Source organism: Melanaphis sacchari, unplaced genomic scaffold (assembly GCF_002803265.2).
Source record: "Melanaphis sacchari strain LSU unplaced genomic scaffold, SCAv2.0 Contig146_pilon_pilon, whole genome shotgun sequence".
NCBI classification, from domain to species: Eukaryota; Metazoa; Arthropoda; class Insecta; order Hemiptera; family Aphididae; genus Melanaphis; species Melanaphis sacchari.
In genome coordinates this window covers 326288-349398 of record NW_020270633.1, presented here as the reverse complement: position 1 = coordinate 349398, position 23111 = coordinate 326288, and the positions used below count along the sequence as shown (strand labels likewise).

The following is a 23111-nucleotide window of genomic DNA, read 5'->3' as shown; positions in this document are numbered from 1 at the left end:
ATTAGGTATTGAAAAAAATGCTTATACAAATATCTGCTTAGGGTTTTCGAAAAATTTGGTTTTCAACATAATATTATACCGTTATATCGAACGCAGGAGATCGCAGTTGATCGTTTGATTTAGCCTCCCCTGTAATATCAATTCATTACAACGAAACATTTTTATTATAATTTAGAGGTCCATGCGCGGAACATAAGACGTATAAGCAAAAATATTATATTATATATAGGTGTACCGGGAAACTGTGTGAGAGTTTTTGAATTCAGCATTCAGTTGTCCATATACAAATATATCGAAATTTCGGGTATTATTATTTGTTTTTTGTTCCCACAACCACGGCCACTCCCTTCACCCCGACAACCCACTCATATACATCGGAGGATATAGGGTATATTTCACAAAGTTTTCGATGGCGGGGTCGTATTCGCCCGAGTGAATATATAATGAGCTGCTGTGGCTGTATGTAAAAGTTATATATATAGCATAACGATCGTATACGACAGATGTACTACCTACCGTATATTATTGCTATAGATCTGCAAATACTGCAGCCTGTCCTATATCGTCGTTGTATACAATATGGACTTCCACTAACCCTTTCCAAGAGTTTCGGTTTAGGTTTTTATTTTCATTTTTTCATTTTCGTTTTTTCTAACGGACGAACGCTCTACGGGGGCGGTAGTAAGGACGTCGACACTAAAACCGGATAATAATACAATATTTTGATACACCACGATTCTGTCGAAGTGGTGCATGCCTATCCTGGGTTGTGATTGGTGCTGGAATTATTGCTGGGCCTGTGAGATGCATGCAGAAAGTCGTACGGCCGTACAAAATCATCCGCCTACGGATATTATTTTATTTATTATACGAGTAACATAATATATTATATTATAACGACAAGGAGCACGCTTGGCGAATAACACATCCTAAAAACAATAATGATTATTATAGTAATCGTAGATATTCTGTTTATTGTTTACTAATAATATAATATGATAATATGACATAACAATACTTATGCGACACCAGAGATATTATATTAACTCAGCGCCATATATTATAATAGTTTGTGCTCTACGAGACGGCAAGACGCGGAGACAACAAATTTTTAAATCGCCATAACTATATCGTCTAGAAAAAAATTTTATGTTTTCTTTAATAAATAAAATATTATAATAATAATGTGAAATTCGCGCGGCGTGTACAACCGCTTCGGCGGCGCGCCACCATTAATATGCTATATTATTATTGTGGCTGTCGAGCGATGACGTCGGTTTCGGGAGCACGCCGGTAACGGCGCAGGCCACCGCCGCCGCCCGTGGCGACGGACTGAGCGTGGACAAAGTCCCGGACGAGGCCGCCGACCTTTGACACGATGTCCACGGCCACGGCGGGCTCGTCCTGCATGTACGCCGGCTGCTGCGGCAGCATGTACGCGGGTTCCGGAAGCGCGGCCGAGTACGGATCGACCGCGCCGTTGCACCGCCTCAACGCGTCCACGCGGGCGGGCATGCAGTTCTTGGGCACCAGCGTGGCCGTGATCCGATCGTCGACCACGCGGTCCACGCGCGTCACGTACACGGTGACCTGCTGCCGGCCAACGGCCGCGTTGGCCACCGCGCCGGCCATGCCGACCACGCCGCCCACGTTGGCCACGCCGGCGGCGACGGCCGCGCTGGCCGCTCCGAACGCGTTCTGCAGAAGCTGCCGTCGGTCCGCGTGCGCGGCAGCGGCGGTGCGCCGCTCCTGCACGTCCTCCGCCACTGGCCGGACGGCTTGCTGCAGCGCCGGCGTCTCGTGGCCCACCGCCTCGGACGCGTCTTCTTCGGCTGCTTGAAGTTGACCGTCCGCCTCCACCGTAGCGTCCGTCAACAGGAACGCGCCCCTGTATGGTATTTCGGTTATCCTGTAAACGTCGATTTCGTCGGTTTTATAAAACGTATTACACTATATATAGGTAGGTATTGTCACGGAGAAACCTCTAAGTGTTACCGATATCACTCACGTTCGCTGAAATTATGTCAATACTACTTTAAGGTTTCCGTAAGGGTGGGTTTCGTTTTATTACAGAATTGGTAGTTACTGTCATGGCATTTCACGTCTGATAATATAATAATGTAATACATATAATATATTATACACTTACGATATATATACTATAAGTACAACATATAACCGTACTTGATAAAACCGCTACGAGTAGTGAAGCGAGTAGTTTTGTAACTACGCTGACAGATCGTTTTATTTACCTATTTTTAAAAATGTATCGATTCAGAAACGGATTTCGTTAAAGATATTATGGGATATACCATTTTTATGGCTATAGGCGTATTTGATTAATGTTTAATACTATTGACGACGCAATGAAATAGTATGCGTGTCAGTAAAAAAAAAATAAATAAAGGAAATAATAGTAACTTAAGGTAAAGGACGACAGTCGTCTATCGAACATAATTTATCGATACAATTTAATAAAATCCTGCATTGTTCATAATGTGATGTATTTTCATACATCATAAACTCAAAATCAAAAGAACTCGCATACAATCCATACGAGTCATGTATGCATAATATATAGTGTGTCAAATGATATTTCTTTCAAACCGGTAGGCTGCAGTGATGGTTCGAATCGTGAATTCACCGTGATATGATGCTGCCTACAATAGCAAACGAAATCCAAAGGTTTGCTCGCAAGCACGAGACGAGGCTAGATCACCATGTCAATCCATTGGCCATCCAATTATTAGATAACTCCAAGGACATCAGACGCCTTAAGCGTTTGAAACCATACGACTTAGTTTAAGATTTAAGATTAAGGCAAGAGCAACTTCATTGGAAGTTACTCCATCAAAATGTAAAGTATATATAATTTATATCTAGTATGTAAAATATATATAATTGTTAAACATATTTATAAAGACCTTCGGGTCGTTTAAATAATAAAGCCCCAGGGCGTTTAAAAAAAAAAATTATATTTACAAGTCATGAATATATTATACAGATTAATATAATTTTATTGTTCAAAGTTTAAAAGAAAAATTGAAAACGATATCTATTTTTACGAATTAAAGAAAAATTTAGCTGGGATCTAACTATTGATAATAGATTCTCTTCATTCACAAAAATTAAAAAATGGCTGATCACATAATTACTTAACTAATTGTACATAACCTATACATCGATCGATCTCGAATCAACTTAAAGCAATAATGACATTTATTCTAAATAAAATTCTTACTTTACGCCCAAAAATAAAGTAAAAGAAAAATAAATGAACAATTTTATGAAAATGTTGATATTTTATAATATTATACTATTGAATAAAAGAACGCGTACACTAGCATCTCATTTTTGTATCAATACAATAATCTTATAGTGCAATTACATAACTTATGCGAATAGCCGAGAACCATTTCCGTCTAAATTGGTCTCACCAAATAAAAATGGCACATATTCAAAACTATTTCTACAGACATAAAATTGTAGTACGTCTACTAATTGTATACGCATTATAACTTGTTTTATTTATTTGTTTTCAAATGATTTTCCATCGTATTACGAATTAAAATGATATACGGATCATACAACACACTATACAGTATACACGACCATGTAAATCAAAGGGTGGGTGACCCGACGGTGTCCTCGTTTGACCCTTGTATGTGTAAAATTGTATGTAAATCACAAAAATGTATAACGGTTATTCAAAAACGTATGTAAATAATTATAATACTGTTACGTATATTTCGTATACTACATTGATGTGTACGAAGCAGTGGTTATTTAAATCTATATATTTTTCTTCCCCCTTACAATTGTTGAGCTTTGGCTGTAAGAAAAATGTCTACCGCGTTTCACCCGATTGATGGACAACGGTATATAATCTATAATAGCAGTAATGACGTATCGATGAAGGCCAGCTGTATCGGATTACGCTGAAAGTTATATTATTTTAAAATAACGATAACGCTGTTATAGCTTCGGACGTTATCGGTTTTTCGCGCTCGTATAATATTAGAAATAAGGGTGGCATCCCTTCGTCTGCCGCGTACACTCTGCAAATGGTGAATGATAATAATTTACTCGCACACATCACGTCCGCCCACAAGCTGTGCCCCTGATCTATATATTATATAATAATATGTGCGTGTGTGTAGTAATAATGTAGTTTTATCGTTACGCGCATTAATTCGTTTTTAACTTTTTTGATTAAAAGTTAACGTCACGTATACGATCTACTCTAGCAGGAGAGAACGATACGTTTTGTTAAATAATACATATGATACCATATAATATAATGTATTATGTAAACGTGTGAACACAACAAATGAAATAATCACAATAATGTACTCGAATAAATTTATGTGTTCAGTGAACACTGTTCACACATTAAAGTTATGTTGCTGGATGTGGGACAGAAGAGCCAACACACTGAACGATTTTAATACAGGCGCAGTACAGTATAGGCATAGTATATCAAGCTTGAAAGTCTACTATTGCCAAAAAAAAAGAAAAAAACATAATATCATTATGTGTGATTCATATTAAAATACAGTATTGTAATTATTTTTATATCGTACTCGTATCAATATCAGGTAAAAAACAAATATAATCAGAGGGTAGACTCATGGGTGATAATTATTTATACCAGCGGTTCTCAAACTGTGGTACGCGAAAGACTACATGATGGTACGCGGAACTGCGGAAGGCCGCATGGTCGTAGGATTTTTAATCATCAATGGTACGCGACTGATTGATAATATACTTAAATGGTGCGCGAAATAAAAAGTTTGAGAACCGCTGATTTATACCATTATTTTTTCGAATGAAATACATTAAAATTTGATAGGTTTTCTTTTTTTAATAAATAATAAGTCATATAGTATTTTTTTTCAAAAACGTCTTTTACTGGCTAAAAGTAATTATTTATTAATTACTAGTAATACTCTTTGGTCAGTTTATAAGCACGAAATACTTCCTAGCTATCCATTGCGCATTGAAATGAGTTTTTCGTTAGACAATTTAAAATTTTTAAGACTTTAATAGTTTATGAAAACTCTGTCGAAATCTTGAGTCTTGGTAAATTAACAGAGAAACTAACATATCGCAAAGAATAAAGTACACCTATTTTATTCATAAGTTCGGGGCAATTTAAATCCTCAGAATTCTGATGAAATCACGTTTGAACATGTCCTTGTACGGCATTCTTAATGTAATAACAAGTGAAAGCGTACCTATATGATGGATTATGTAGCTCGATTATAGCCTCATTATTGGTACCATACGAGCAGCTATTTCGGTAAATTACGAGATCGGATGTACTGAATTCCGCTTAGAATCGGACGTACACTCTGTACTTCTAGCCGCGATTCCATAAATAGCCATCACTCTTGTTTCGGTTTATTCTTATAGCTATATAATACTGCGTAACTCGAATCAATAGTATGCATACCTATGCCCACTATAATTGCGTTTCATATAGTTCTGCAGAAACGGGGATTTATTTTATTTTATATTATGATACAATTTAGTATTTTTGTTTTCGACTATTTAACCCAACATCATACAAGACCATGCGAAACAATATGTTTAAATTAATAATCGTTATTTTATGTAATGTGTATTAACACCTTATGTTTTATACGTATATTAATACAATGTATTTAATAAAAATATCCGAGTTTCAAAAATCATTATCGGTTTTTGTTGTAGTTAGTATGGTTTATCAGTTGTCAAATAAACCAGATGAGTTTCTACAGTTTTTCTATCACCTCTGACACTAGTTTGGTTATCGTTCCGGACGTATAATCATCGCTGGGCGGGGGATAAATGAGACATATTGAACATTCGTAGACATTAATTAATGTAAAAACATCTGATTGATAAGTGATAATCTACTGTTTTGATTGGTACTTGACTTAACTTTAAAGTGTAATGATATTCACTATTTTACTTTATTAAACAATTTATCATTTTGAAATCTGAACATATTTTTTAAGGGACAATTAATTTATCGTGATATTGATGATATTTTGTTAGAGACTCACTCGATTTTCGCATTCGGTTTGCTAGGTTCAATGAAATACGTCTCATAATCGACGACCGGTGGACGCCGAGAATTGGCTGGTCCAGGAACTTTCTGCGGGCGGTTCTTATGATTGCTGTGGATCACGTGATCGCAAGACGGCACGTTCCCATCAACATACAAGCATACCGGACGCACGGTTTCTCTGACAGTAATCTGAAATGCTCATTATTGTTATTATTATCGTTGTGTCAACAAACGAATTAAGCGGTTATGTAACGGCCGCTTTAAAGATCCGTGACTGGATCGGATCACGTTTTTGATTATTGATTTTCGGTGGATCACCACCGGATCGGCCTTGATCCTTGGACACGAAAGTGAAATCATCCCGTGCCCCTCGCCGCGACTAATCGGACAGGAACCGTATAGTGTTATTATATAGTACTACAGGTAATAATCATAATAATATAACGACATGTCATTTTCAAATTTGTGTTCAAAGCGCGACTGAAACTGTATAGTACTATATATATATATATATATATATATATATCATGTGATCCATTGTTTCTAAAAATACTTACTTTTTTGAAAATATTTATATTTTTCATAGTTCTAAGTCGTTAAAAAAATAAAATTTTCATAAAAAATTGTATTATATCTTTTTGTACGCTGAATTATCGTCAGTTTTTTGATAATAAAAAAGTAAAGTAGTATATTAGTTATTATTACTTTAAGTTAAACATTTTACGGAGTATATCTGTTATATCTCTTTATTTCACTTATTTAAACTTTAAATACTAATAATTCACAAGCTACCAATTTACAATTTGATTTTTATATATCAAAGTACACTAAAAATAATCTGTTATACAAAAATGATTTTTTAGAGAAATTTTTTTGATGATTTTTTTTATTTTTAATTCATTTTTACATAACAGATTTATTTTTTTACGTGCTTCGATGTATTAAAAATTAAATTCAAGATTGATAGTTTGTGAATTATTAGTATTTAAAATTAAGATGAGCCAAATGGAGTGTATAACAGATATACCCAGTAAAATAAAAAACTTTAAATGGTCATAACTAATAAACTCTTTTATTTATTAACTATCAAAAAAATGACGGTAGTTTAGTGTAAAAAAGGTATAATACTAAATTTTTTATTAAAAATATTCTTTTTAATGATTTAAAATTAAGTAAAAAAAAATTTCAAAAACATCAATAGTTTTTAAAATAATAAGTGTCTTCCGTAACATGGATCACTCGGAAATCGATATAGAATACAATAGGTATATATTATAATATATGATATATTTATTAATCATGCACTGTCATTGATGTTATTATATACTGTTTCCAAGACAGTAACATAAGCAAAATTATTCAAAAAATTTGAAATTCATGCATAAAAGCATACAATATCTAACATGTTTGCGAATAAACTACAAATGTGTGTTTAATGAATATATACTGTTTATCATATTTATTTACACAAACTTCAAAAATCCAATATACGAACAATTTCATATCATCGGAATGAAACAATTTATATTTCAAACTTCGGTTGTAATTCCAGCTCAATAATGATCATAATATTTCGTTGTTTTATCAACTTATACAAGTACTGTTTGAAGTGCGTTCTATGGAATATCTCCGTCTAATATGAACGTCAATAAACACCACTACGATCAACCCGACCATTTGTAGTCTTTAAACGTTATACTCACGGTTTCATATCGAGTGGCTGCCATTACGCCGAAAAATTTTCCTTCCTGTTGTGGAATATCGACCTCGTAGTAAGGCATAATCGGTAAATACGCTGGTCGTGGGAACAAGTGAAGCGAATCTAAAAAACTCACGTGCCGATTATGGCTCCGACCGGCAATAGCTGTGCAGATGACCGCGTGCGCTGCAAACAGGAATAGTACGGATCGCAATAGTACTAGAAACATATTCACTATCATTTATTTGACTTAGAACGGTAAGCAAACTGTATTGAAATCGTCATTCGACTGTGGTGTCCGATATGTCCGATAATGGTCAGTATGCCTGCAAGACGATAATTAGCGTAGTAGAACATATATGATATGATAGTAAGTGCATTATAATTGAAAACCATTTGTAGTTTTTAAATTATCATAATTGCCTCTAATATATTAATGTACCTTTATGACCTAAATGATAATTAGATGTCCATGTCTTCTCACGATAACAGTCGTAAAGTAAATCGTATAATATCGTATTTCTTTGCAATAAATACCCTTTTAAAATCGATTTTAATCATAAGATAACGGTACATTCCATTTCAACAACTCAATTTTGAAGCTATAAAATCTAGGTATATGTGCCGATATTAAACTGCAATATAGATATTATTATTGATGCGAATATAGATATACAATACCTAATTACTACTTATTGTAATTACCCATCTATTATTTTTCGCTAAATAAATTTTGAGTTTTGAGCGGCGAAAAAAATCGGTTACTAATAAATTGACAATAATTTTGTCATATTTTCGATAATATTTTCGTGTGACATGAAACTATGAAATAGAGTTAGGATGAAAATATCTTTGTTGTTTAAAATAACTATATGCGCATATTTGAAACAGTAATTATTTGTATAAGTAGAATCAAATAAAATAGTTTTGTAAAAGTTTGTAATTTTATAACTAATTAGAATCGGTTGATTTATTGACTGCCTACGTGTTCAAAATAAAAACATATTATTCGATAAATTCTTGGAATAAATACAGGAGAGTTTTATATTATATTTTATAATGACTGACGTTAAATGCGCCGTGTTCGTCGTTTGTGTACAGATATAATGCACATAGATACACAAATAATCTATTGTGACTAGAAAGTTTGAAAAACTACGCATTCAAATTTAAAACTATGTGTGCAAATAATATTGAAATGCGTTTCCAAACTTTCCCCGACCCAATATACTATCTATAAATAATATACATTTTATAAACATTTATCAATATTATATAATACTGTGTACTATGTGTAGTCGTGTGAATATATTATATAACAATATAATAATGTTGTCGTAAAAAATCATGTATAAGTATCAATTATCTTAATTATATTCTAAAAACCAAATGTATTCAGAACCGTACGTGTGTAATTTAATCTACACGATAGTGACAAAAAATTGCGAGGAGTCTCTGGAGAACCATAATAATATTTAATAAACTAATAAATAATTTTGAGCGTTCCATACCACTGCATGGTTAAGAAATTAAGAGGTTTATGTGAGAAGTTCAAATGGTTTTTTTTATAAAAATCAAATATCAACTCCATTAAAACTAATTTAAATTCGATCAGTGTTATATCCATTTTAAATTATTGCTTGAAACATTAAATAACCGTATACACCAAACCAAACGTCTTTAATATGAAATCGTTATAATATTCTATTTAAATTGCTTGTATATTATAATTCTGTATTTTGTTATGATTTAATATCGTATATGTATATTTATTTTAAAGAATTTAAATTATTCTAGTCGTTATAATGTCATATTATATTATTGCCATAGTATATTTTTATCATAAAATATGACTGTAATATTTATTTAAAAATTCGATGACATTACATTTTAATAATTATATTACACCTTACAATTGTATAAAACATAGGTAATACTGCAATATTATTATTACTACAACTAACGAATTGCCTGCCACCGTGACTACATTTCTTATTATATTAATTGCAAAGTATATGAAAATAAATTTAATTACTTTCTTTTGAAATGTTAATCGACACAACTAAAATAATAAATTCACTGTTAGTAATGATGTATAGTATACGGCATATTTTAAATCAATGAAAATATTAATAATTAAATTATATTGTTGTCCAAAATCCAAACGTCAAAGCCACGCGCGTTCCTTTAATTATAAACCGGACGAAAATCGACGCCATTCATTGAAAAATTGATGCAGAATAATATTCTATGTGCTGCACATTAAAATAAATAATTTTTACTCAAATATGGATAATTTTGGTACTGTATAAACAGTATTTGAACGTTTCATTCACTTCCACTGTTATCTTTAGGTATAATATTTTATGTCAGACCTTGCAGTTACTTGGATATTATCTACACTGTTTTGATTTCATATAATGATCTACACATATTAAAATAATATTTACATTATATGTCTCAAGTACCTCTAAGTATGATATAATTTGATAAAAAAAATGAGCTGAACGTTTGATATTATTTACCTACGTACGCATATTGTTATATTGTTATAATATTGTAATATGTATTAGACAGTTTATAAACTAAGCATAAAATATCCTAAAATAATATATTGAATTGTAGTATAATGTTCAAAAACAATTATTTTAAACCATTCGCGATCAATATCGATGTAACTGTGTAGGCAATTTCTGCAAACGGCTAAAACGCTATTTCTAGAGACAATTTTATTGTTTTGCATAAAATATATGCATAACAATTCGAATTTAAAATCCCATCGTCCACGGATTAGCTTTTAAACTGAAATTTACTATTACATAAATAAATATATAATTTAGTCGTCGTCGCATTGTCTTTGAATAATGCCGTGTTTCCGGTATCGAATTTATTACTAGCGACATTAATTGTTTTTTTACAAACATTATTATTATTTTTGTTAGTCATTAGTCGCTATTATTTACCGATTATAACTTAACGGTAATGAATGAAATATTTTTTAAAATAATTTTAATAAATGATACTAAAAATTTTAAAAAAACGCACACCGGGGTCAAAAAAGTCTTTTATACTTTTCTATCATACCATAATATTACGGTTTATGAAAATCGGTTTTTAAAAATCATAATTATTTTGTGATGTAACGACAGATCAATAATCAAAGTGTCGTCGCTGACTTGAAATCACCCTTTGTGTAATGAATCACTCTGCAAGCACATTTAAATATTTTATTTGTATTTATTGAAGTACTGGCTTAACTTCTACAAACGATCTGAAAACAATAAAATTGTATGATTGTCTTCTCAGGATACCTATAACATATTATAATGGTGTACACGTTTCTTGTACTATACTATTGTAATTTAAGACCAGAATCGGAAACGACGAGTCAACGAATTCAACAAATGAATTTCGGTAATCGACTGACTGCAGTATTGTTATATGTAGTCGTGCGATCGCGCCGCCGGAGCTTTTGTTTCCGGAAAACGCACGATGTGTATACATTATAAAATACAACCCTCGAGGGTAAATAAAAGGAGGCAAACGAAAGACAGGTAGATAGGGTGGGACAGGTGTAGGCGAGGTGGGTAGGTTTTTTTATTATTACACATAATATTATATTAGTGTGACGTGCTCGTTTGATCTTTCCAGAATCGTTGGTCGTATATATACTCGCGGGACGACCCGACTATCGTGTGTACGAGAAAGCGGGTGACTGTCGTCTCGTTATTTTTCTCGACGTGTATAATAATAATATAAGGTGCGACACGCGTAGGTATAATACTGAAATAATAATTGACAGACTTTTCATCGCCGCTGTACCTACTGTGCTTCACCCGCTTTCACGGCCTTTGACAATGGAAACATGGGATTTATTTTTGACATTTACACGTGAGTATGATTTTTCTTCTTTTTTTTTTACTATTTCTCTTGTTTTTGGATCTTGAAACTAAAAGGTGGTTCCAATCATTATCACTGTATTGCTGATTTTATTGTTGTTATCATGATGTACAAACGTCGGACAAAGGATAATATGCAGAAGTCCAGATATTGAATCATGAAATAAAAAATACGTAATATACGTTTACAACTATCGTAGAGCATATATCAAACCAACTAAAATTAAACGTGGATGGATGGCAATAATATTTAAATCGAACAAAATTAATAGTTTATTTTTTTTTTTTAATTTGATAAATCATAATCCTTTGACAATTTACATACAATTGATATTCTAGTATTAGTATAAAGTATCTAGTTTATTGTTAGTCACTATAAAAACTACATACCATGTATACTTTTACACATCACGTATAATATTTTGATGTATGGGCATATCGTTTAAAATATCTGTTTGAATTCTGTAACAATTGAGTATAAATTAAAATGTAATTGTTTTTTTTTTTTTAACCAAACAATGTCAAAAATATTATCACACTGCAGATTCAGCCATGCCGATTATTTCCACCGCGAGTCATGACATATAATATAATATATTACAATTTCACATTTTAATAATTAAAAATGTTGATACATCACCCTCGCCACACATATTGTTTTTAAATAATGTAAAATCTGTGCATATAAATGATAATCTACCGAATTTACTCACCAACCTAATCAATTTATTCCTGTATTAATTAGAAATTTTAATTTTTATACTTCAAAGGGTACTTAAGGATCATATTTTTAATTATTTGGATTTGTATACTAATTAAGGAATATTATGTAGCAATACAAACTTGTTCTTAAAAATAATAACCAACCTTTTTAATACTGAAAACCTTTATTAGCAGATGATTTTTTTTTAAATGTTATAATATTATAATAAGATCGAAATTCAAACATTTAGTTTCTGAAATATTAAAGATAATTGCTTTTAAAAATGATTTAACAATAATTTAAAATAGGTATATATATGAATTAAAAAATTCTATAAGTAATATTGGACATAGAATATGTTATTATACTATAGGACAATACATTTTTATAGGTTATTAAAATATGTTCATAGAAATATAATATTTAATTAGGTACTAAAATATTTAAAACATAATTTTTTTATCTTTCAAATTCATTATTGTAGAACTTTTATCCTTAGTACAAAAAATTAAATAACTCAAAACCTAAACTCCTTAGGATCTTGATTAACATAAATAAATTTTTTCAAAAAATCTTCGGATAAACAATTTTTAACGAAAATTTACATTCCGTAAATCATCCTGTATATACCTATAATAGGCGTTAATCATTAATACACTTAATGTTATTATGTTATGCCTATAATATTATGAACTCGAACGAGCATGAGCCAGTCGTCGCCGCACTGTATTATTATTATTATTATCAGTATTATTATTACACACTGAGTGAATAATACATTAATACAATATTTAGTTCGCATTGTTTTTGCATAGACGTGTATAATATTGTATACTATGTAATAATATCAAATTTGAAATGTGTACCTATATTATGGCGCTGCACTGTACCGGAACGATTATTATGTAGTCTACACCATCCGGATTGGTCATGTAGGCATATATAATAAAGATAATCATATTGTTATAATTATTGCGATCGTATTTGACGATATGGTAAATTAATTATCGTGGTTTTGTCTGTTATTTATTTTACTTTGATTTATCTTCTCATTTCCCGGGATTTGATTTTGAAAAACCTACATCATTGAGTGTTTATTTACAACTCTTCCTCGTTTATTGATTTATTACAATATACCTACATAATATACTTCTGATTAACTATCAGAAATGGATAAAATATATTATAAGAAATAATAATAAAAATTATTCAAACTCAGGGCTTGTAAACGTTATAATAACGTTATATTTGACAAAAAACGATTGAAATTTATAAGCGTAATGATAACGGAAAACGATAATCATAAATAATTAAATAACACAAAACAAAACATAACGATTAACAAAATATATGATATGTCATCAAATAAAATATAATGTAAAACGTTATATACGAGTATAGTATATCATTAAAAAAAAATTAATTTCAATTATTTAATTAATAAATTATAAAATATGATAAATATTTTAGTTTTAAATAACGATAAACGCAAAATGTGTATAACGTTTTAATTGTAAATAACGTATAACAATTTTTTTTTCAAATGCAAGCCCTGTTCAAACTAAAATCAAAATACATTTTGAACAAATTTGAATACATCGATTTTAATAATAGTGCATTATCATAGCGTTATTGATAAATATTTCGTTGTTTGATATACTTAATCGTAATTTGGAAGTATAAAACAATTTTTCAAATATTTTATTGGGTTACGTCGAAACCTGTTGGTTATTTAATTTATGCAAATGGAACATATTGGCACCCAATAAGTCTAAACTTATGTCATAAATTATAACATGAATGACCAAAATAAAGAATTATATACTCGTAGCAAACGATACATTATTTTTATTATTGTTTATAATAATAAAGTTGCAGCATGGTATTATTTTTATTTCCATTGCCATTTCATTTTGCACGCGTGATTTTATCCCCACTTTCCCTTAGCCGACTTCATTGAAAAAAATATTTTAACGAAGGGATGAAAAAACAACAACGGTTTTAACCTTTTCGTATAGTAATAATAATGATGATATTAAAATAATGATACGTTGCTAGATGCGACGCGGTCGTATTTATATTCTCTTTGAACCACCATCCGCATGATGTGAAACAGTAAAATTACGTTTTAAAACTGCTAAAGGACATCAATGCGCCAGTACTATATACAGTGGCGTATTTTTAGTTTTTTTTTTTTTTTGGAGGGTGTCTTGACTCTTGACAATATTTTTTCTCCACAAATATCATAAATTATATATTATATTAGACATTATATAATTGATCCATACCTAATTATTAACCTTAAGAGCGGAAATTAAAAATCTTTAAGATTGCTACTTAAATTTGTATTATAATTATAACAAAAATTAAGTATAAACAATTTGACTGAATAAATTAAAACTAATTTAACACTTAAATTTACTAATTAATTTCTCGTATAAATTTAATTAATTTTATATACTAGTAAATTGTTATAGATACATAACAAAAAAAAAAAAAAAACTTTAATCTTTTAATATTAAAGGTAAACGTATTTTTTTTTTTTTTACTGCCGATTTGTCCAATACTTGATTACTTTCAATGCAATCTTTCCGATTGATTGATAACATGGCTAATTGAATTAGCCTTTTCTAAAGAAAACATAATACATTATTCAATTTTCAAAGCAGTTTTAAAATATTACGTCATTTTTCATCAAATTGGAAGGAGTTTTAATCCCCAATACACCCCTCCTCCTAAAAACACTACTCACTTTATACATCTATATACGATATGTATGTTACATTTCTCATAGATAAATACAGTATTTTTTTTTCATTAATACATTGGCGGATAATACTGCTATAAAAGTGTCTATGAACCTACAGGCTGTAAATATAGGCAATATTTTTGATTGAATATATTATTCTCATTATAAATTGATTTGATATAAAAATAAATAAACACCGTTAGTAATCATCTGTAGTAAAATAAATGTTGAACATACAATAATTCAGAACTATTATAGCAGTTGAGTAGATAAATTTATATTTTATACTATACGTCATAATATTTAATTATAATTATTTATAAATTATAACTATTACACTGCAATTAAATGTTAGTGAAATAGTTTTACCTTTTTCTTTAAAAAATAAAATAAAATGAAAATAAAATTTAGTTACATGGCTATAAATTTATAATATTCATTAATATGTAGTCATTTTTAATATTTTTATATACATATGCGCGTTACCAAGGTTTTTTCTGTGTGTATTATTATAGGTATTATTTGGTATGATCATTATTGTAAAAATTAGGACGTCTCTTCAAATTATTTTTTCTGCGACAATAATAAAATCGAACAACAGACATAGATATAATCATGCAGCATTCATATTCTGTACGCGATCTTGCCGGCCAAGAGGATCTAGTCTGGATTATACAAGAGAAGTTAGCCATTGGGCTCTCATTGGTCCTCTTTTTGTTGGCTCTTTTTTATTGGTTTGTGGAGTTCTACTCGTTAATCTACAAACCAACAATCGGTGACGTATTCGATACCGCAAGACCGAAAATATTGAACAAACGACGGACACGCTCTATATTTCGTTTCAATCAGAATGATAACAGCCCATCCGGTGTCCGCTGTCCTGAGTTTCAGCGACCGTTCGGCAATAGTTATCATCGTAATACCTTCAACCATCCATCGTCGAACTTTGGCGAACAGTCGTCCGAGCAAGTCGGTGATTGGACGTCGACTTATTGTAGTTCTTTGAGTTCGTCTTACGGGGATGTAGTTAGAGATGAAACGATGGTACCAGTAACTGTCTTAGGTCACGGAACGGCGGTGCCTGATCAAAGGAACGAGATACGTATCGATATACTAGTTGATCAACCAGACGCGGAAATGGAGACGCCGATGACGAAAGGTTGGAAAACGTGTTGTGTTTCACTATAGCCGCATTTAATACAAAATAGTATTGTTTATCAACTGCAATGTCTATAAATACTATTACCTTTATAGTAAAAGTTATAGTTACAGTTATAGTTACTATTACCTGTATAGTTGTACGAGTAAAAAATGCTATACAGTGTAACTATATTGTTGTGTAAAACATTATAATGTTATCATAAATAAAATGGTTTTGTAAAAAAATAAAATACATATATTGTTATTTCAATAATTTTAGCATAGAATTCACTGTATGAAAGTTTAAAAATAATAAAAAGTAACTTCAGCCAGCTATAATGCATTAAAAAAAATAAAATAATAAATATAAATATAGGAAAAATATCGTTTCTATTCTGTTACCACAGTAATCTATATATAGTATGATATAACAGTGTACACCTACATATTATTTAATTATTATACCTACATTATAATGCATGTACATAAAAAATGTAGTTTTTTCCAGGTTAAAACATTTTATCTAATTTATTATTCGAGTAGGGATTTTATTATACAACATTCGATATTTTTAACCACCAATTTACGTACTATTGAATCGATGTATTCATGAATCGCGTGCGACAGATAAAAATTAAAAATCATAACAACTATGTCGCATGACATAATATTTATTTTTGGTGTGTCTGAATTGCGCTGAGCTATATTTATTATATAACTAAAAAATTAACATACTGAAAGGATCTTCACTTTACCATATCCTACTTCGATTAAATTGTATAGTAAAAACTTTCATTGGCATTTATAAAAAAAAAAATAATAAAATTCAATTGACTAAAAAAATTTGGCAGGTTTCATAATTGATAAATATGCAGAAATAACCAAATAAAATGGCTTGAATTCGTTTACAAATTATTAGCATACATTTTTTACTGAGATTTTAATTTATAAAAATTAAATTTTAGTAAAGTTTTTTTTTACTTATAGTGATAAAACGTATTAAAAAATATATTGTTTTATTTCGACTAGAAATTATGCAAGAAAAATAAAAACAGTAATGAATTTTCAAATAATGAGAGTGTTTATAGATAAATGAATTACCCTATTCACTTATATATTAATGTTTATATTAACAACATATTATTGTAGACATTTACATCTAATCGCTGATCTAACCATCACATTATATCAGCTAGGACCATACAGTTTTAGTAAACAATGAAAGTTGGAAACGTGTGACTGTTATTAACATAACAATATCGTAAAATTATCAATAAATGCATCATTTATGGACATAACTAAGTCTTTGAATTTGGAGGGCTTGAATCTCATACCTAAACTTATTTTTCATAGACTACATTAATATAATGACTTATTTTTAAAAGTATCATAAATAACTAAACATGAAAATATCGTTTTCGTTCATAGATTAGATTTCCTCTAACCATCCCACTCTCATATATAAAAGTAATGTATAATAGTCACTGATATATATATATGCATCATATATATAATATTATACATTTATCTATTGTGTGTGTATGTATATATATGTATAATTTAGTACTATTATGTGCGCGTAGTTTTCAATATTTTTGAATTTCGATTACTCGAAGCGGAAAAAAAGTAAAATGGCTACATGCGATACTACGTGAGTAGTAGGTACAACATAAAATAATAGTACACTGTCTATATTATGCATAAATATTAAGACCGTATATGATATTAGCCACCGTCAGACCGTAACATACAACTCTGTGGTAGGCCAACCAAAACGAGCTATACTGTTTTACCTTAATCCCGCCCAATGCATTATATTTATGTCGTCGACAACTCTCACGAGCGTATAAAATGGCGTCTACTTTTCAGCGTGAGCACAAACGTTATTATGAATATTTTTACACGTAAGTACATTTTTTACGCATACCTTAAATTACAACACTCTTTCTCGATGTAAAATGTAAATAAATAATATAATATTGTATATTTGTACGAGAAAATAATAACAACAAAAATAAAACATAATTTGGATTATAAAATTCAAAATGTTGATTCATTTTGTAATGAACATTTTAAATTCATAGAATAACAATTATTATTAAAGTACAATATTATTAATTACTATACTATTAAAATAATTATTACTATGATAAATATTAAAAATTAAAAAATTCTGTAAATAACAGTACCACCAAATTATTTTGTATATAAAATCAGTTGTAAGGCACGTATTTTGAACGGCTACAGAAAAAAATAAAAATTGAAACCACAGACAGTTGGTACTAATTCAGGTAGAAAAAAATTGTAAACAGTTTCTCTACTATTAATAGCTCAGCTTTTCGTATTAGTTAGTGCAAGATTTTTCAGCTTAAATAATGTATTTTTATCACTCGGATTGTGTTTTTTTTTTTAAATTGATCAATAACAAAACATATATACGAGTATTAAAGATCAAAATTAAAATAGCTAAAGAATTAATTAACCGCTACCTCCTGTAATCTTATGCAAACTGTGTTGTAGATATGAAGATTTGATTACCGCTAAACTGGCTTAAACATAATAATTAATAATTAAAAACATAATATAAATATAACTTAATGTTAAAATTCAATACTTTAAATCGAACAAATTTAAAAACTTAATTTTTAAATTACAAAAAATATTTTTAAAAGACAGTGAGAGAGAAAAACAATCTTTTTCTAGTTCTTGATCAGTTAATTTTATTAACAGTTCAAACTATGACATAAACATGAAAAAGTATTTAAAAAAAATATTCTGATGTTATATTATGATATATTATATGATTTATAACTTATAACAGTTATAACATATCGGTTCATAAAGGTTTGTAGTAACTTTATCCATACAAGTCACTTTTGAACACTTCCAACGAACATTTGATTTATTTATTCTTAAAATAGTATATTCATAATCATATTTAAAAATGTTTGGATTTAGTTTAGTAGTTTGGTTTTGGTACATAGTTTATTTTAGAGTGTATGTATATACTCTATTGTGTCACCAAACTCATGTCTCATATTGATTACGATCACAATTCGCGATCTAAAGTTTTGAGCAATTTAATTTTATCTTATCTTGTAAAATATATTCCTCGGTTTATTTATATCGTTCAAAATGTCCACGATCGATTTTACGTTTTACCAATTTACTTTTACCGTACAAAGTGTCCGCGGTATGCGACTTAAACAAAAGATAGAATAAAGTGTTCGTTTACCTATAAAATCACATAAAATCTTTTGTTTAATCCAATGTTTCTCCGAAAAAAAATGTATTTAGTTCAGAACAAAAAAGTTTTAAATCAATACATTATATAATCAAACGAATTTATCTGTAAAACTTTTTAGTTCTTGATTAAAATTATTTATATTATCTTTTTTAAATTCTGAGAAGAGCAATGAATATACCTATTGATTATACAACGATGTATGTAAGGTTATTTATTTGATTTTCGATACAAGTGTCTGTAATTTCCTTTTAAAACTACTTCAAATATTTTAAAAATTAATGAAAAATTCATATCAAATTAGATTTAATTGATAGTTTAGGAAGAGTTAAAAGTAAAAACGTCCAGTATTTTTTAAATTGATTGGAAAAATGTTAAACTTTATTCTAAGAAAACTAGAAATTTCTAAGCAAAATCAATATTTGAAAAATATTTAATTTGTTTTATTTTTTGTAATTCAAAAAATGAATAACTTTAGATACTTGAAATATTCACAACATTTTTGTATTATCATTTTGTAAATATGATATAACTTATAAAATATTCTGACTCATTTTAAACTATTTATAGTTATTTAAAATGTGATATCTTTTTAGGTTTCTTTTCTATAAATATCAATAACAATGATTTTGCTGGATCAAATAGCTTGAAAATATAATACAAAGTTCTTCATAAGTAATTTATACTATAACCAAAACATTTTAAAAATATACAAACCTAGTTTAATTTTATAAATATTTTAAGTTGGATAAAATTAGATTTTTAAACGAAGAATTACGATTTTAGTTATTTTTTTTTTTGTAATTTATAAATATTATTCATGGTACATGAAATTGTTAACGTATACTATTATATTTTCTAATGTTATATTTTTGACAAAAATTTATTAAATCTTCTCTATTTCTGGAAGTGAAATCAATTATTTTTTTAGAAATATAAATAATATATTATAAGTTACACTTATAGTAGGTACTCGTAATATGGGCTGGCCATCTATAATTGCTCAACATCGTTTTTTATATACAACAATAAATTTATCATTTAATTTAAATTCAACACATACATTTCAATTACTCTATAGATAATAAAGTTCACTTGATACCTACTATACACCAGAACGGTATCCTTTTTCATATTAAGTTTTTCTTAAACTCGACTTTTTTCAATTTTTATTTTTTTTCAAAATGTTTAGTTCTATAACGTACTTCTATGGTTTTCTAGAATTATATAAAATTTTTATTTTTTTCACGCTCATATTAGTGAAACCATTATTAACTTTTGATTTTCAAATGGCAACCTATATTTTAAATGTCATATAATAATAGGGCTATTTTTTTTATGAATTTTAACATTATAATTATTAGTTTCCATTTAACCTTAACGAATTATAGCTACTCAAAATTGGGTGGTTTAAGTTTTCAGGTATTTGTCTCTCAGGTTATTACGGCTGCAAGCCATTGATAAAATTTAAAACACAACTATTGTTTCACGTTTATAAAGACCAGTAATTAAATAATAAATCGTTATCGTTCAACCTGAGGTAATAATATCTTTATAGTTTTATATCTACTTATACTTAGGTACAATACGAATACGGACTATATGGACCTTCATGGACTTTGGTATCCATAATATCACAAATTATAATCATTTATAATTTTTTGATCATAGTTTAGTGGTTACAATATCCACATATATATATATATATATATATATATGTATATATATTTACGAGTAAATCTGTGACGATATCATAATACGAAAGTACCTCTTAAACCACGAGATAAATTATAATACTTTAGCTATAGATAAACTTCCAACGATTACCAATAAACATACGTAGATAAAAACTTTGTTAGTATCTATACCAATATGCCGAATAATGTTGTTAACTTCAAACTTTTTAACACAAAATAATATAAAACTCATTAGTCATTTTATCTTTACTCGTCATTACTCGTTTGACATTTTATATAATTCAAGTCATCTTTTCTGTGATTTAAAATTTGAAAATTGAATAATTTCATTACTTTCATTGCTAACGTAAACACTTAACACGTCATACGTCAACATTCATATTACAATCGAAACAATTATTACTCTGTAATAAAATGTTGCTATACAAATTAAAATTATGACTATCAATGATAGATAGCTATATGCTTTTTATGATGTATTTAAATTTACTAATTAATCAAATCTAAGTATCATCCAAATTGGTATTGGTGGTATTATGCATATGAACTAATTGAGTACTTTATCGAAAATATTGCACAATTTGTTGGTAAGTTTTACTAATTTTGTAGCCAACTATAAAAATTCTTATAATATATTTAAAATATTTTAATTTCAGTTTTGTCAGTTCTATACAAATTTTATTCAAATGTATATTGATTGACAATTATAAATTTGTTATGCAATATTCATAGTAAGATAATTTATAACTTTTTTATAAAGTTGCATCATAACTTCACAGCTATTGGTTCCCATTATTAATCAAGAATATTTGTCGCATATTAAAATTCTGCATATTAATATTCTAAGATTATTTCAATGCACTAAGAATAATTTTAGACGTACAATTATATTCAAAAAACTAATTTTTTATGTTGTTGCTTATTTATTTTTAAATATTAATTAATTATTCTTATTACTAATAAATTAATATATTATTAGTGCCATTTTAAAAGTTACTTTGTTTTAAGTTTAGGGTTAATACTTTGAAAATTATATTGATTATTTAAAGATATATTTACTATGAAAAAATTTAAATGTCATTAAAAGGAATTATAAATTTGTAATTGTATAACTGAGTTAAGTTAAAATTATTTTATTTAATATTTATAAAATATTAAACTTGTATCCAATAGGTAGGTATTGTAACTATCAATTAAATGTAGAACTTATATTAAATTTTATTCAAATATGCAATAAGATTATATTAGCTATAGAGATAGATGTTTTATTTTTTATAGAAACAGAATCTATGTATTAGAAAATATTTATCATTTATAGTTTATCAAAATTATTTAAAATATAGAAAAATAAATAAATCATGTAAAAAATTGGGCTCTTATGACTTTAAATAAATTTTTTGCTTAAAACAATGTAATAATAATTATATACTTGTCTTATATTGCCCAATTATAGTATTTATAAATTTTCTTTGTTCCAAATGACCCTTTGCGGTTTTTCTCAAGTCCTGTCTCCGACCTAGGGTATTCTTTTAGAGCGAGTTTCACCGGTTCTAGAAAGAGTATACAATTATTATAATAATGTATATTTAATATTTATACCATATTATATCAATAACATAATATTTCTGTGAATACTGTATAACAGTAAAATTAGATTATTCAGATTCATAGTAGTACCATAAATTATAGAATTCTATAATCAATGGTAGTAACCTATACAGTAAAAATAAATAATATTTTAAAATAAACAAAAAAATGTTATTGCATTCAGTAAAATTCATAATAACACGGGGTGGAATACTCGCACGGTCGAAAATAGATTTTCCCAGTAATAATTAAGATAAGAATTATCGCTAAATATTATTAATTCTAAAACAACGTGTACCATTTACTATTTACTATTTAGTATTCATGGAACAGTGGAG

The 23111-nt window shown here is 28.7% G+C and overlaps 1 protein-coding gene across 1 annotated transcript; it reads right to left on the bottom strand.

The window, feature by feature from the left end:
• Window positions 1-1248: 1248 nt before the first annotated feature.
• LOC112591898 lies at window positions 1249-7890 on the bottom strand. The gene is made up of 3 exons (XM_025335841.1): window positions 7759-7890; window positions 6051-6244; window positions 1249-1909 (listed from the first exon to the last, which is right to left on the bottom strand). The coding sequence occupies exons 1-3, from the start codon at window positions 7834-7836 to the stop codon at window positions 1249-1251; spliced, it is 933 nt and encodes a 310-aa protein (XP_025191626.1). The 5' UTR covers window positions 7837-7890.
• Window positions 7891-23111: the final 15221 nt, after the last annotated feature.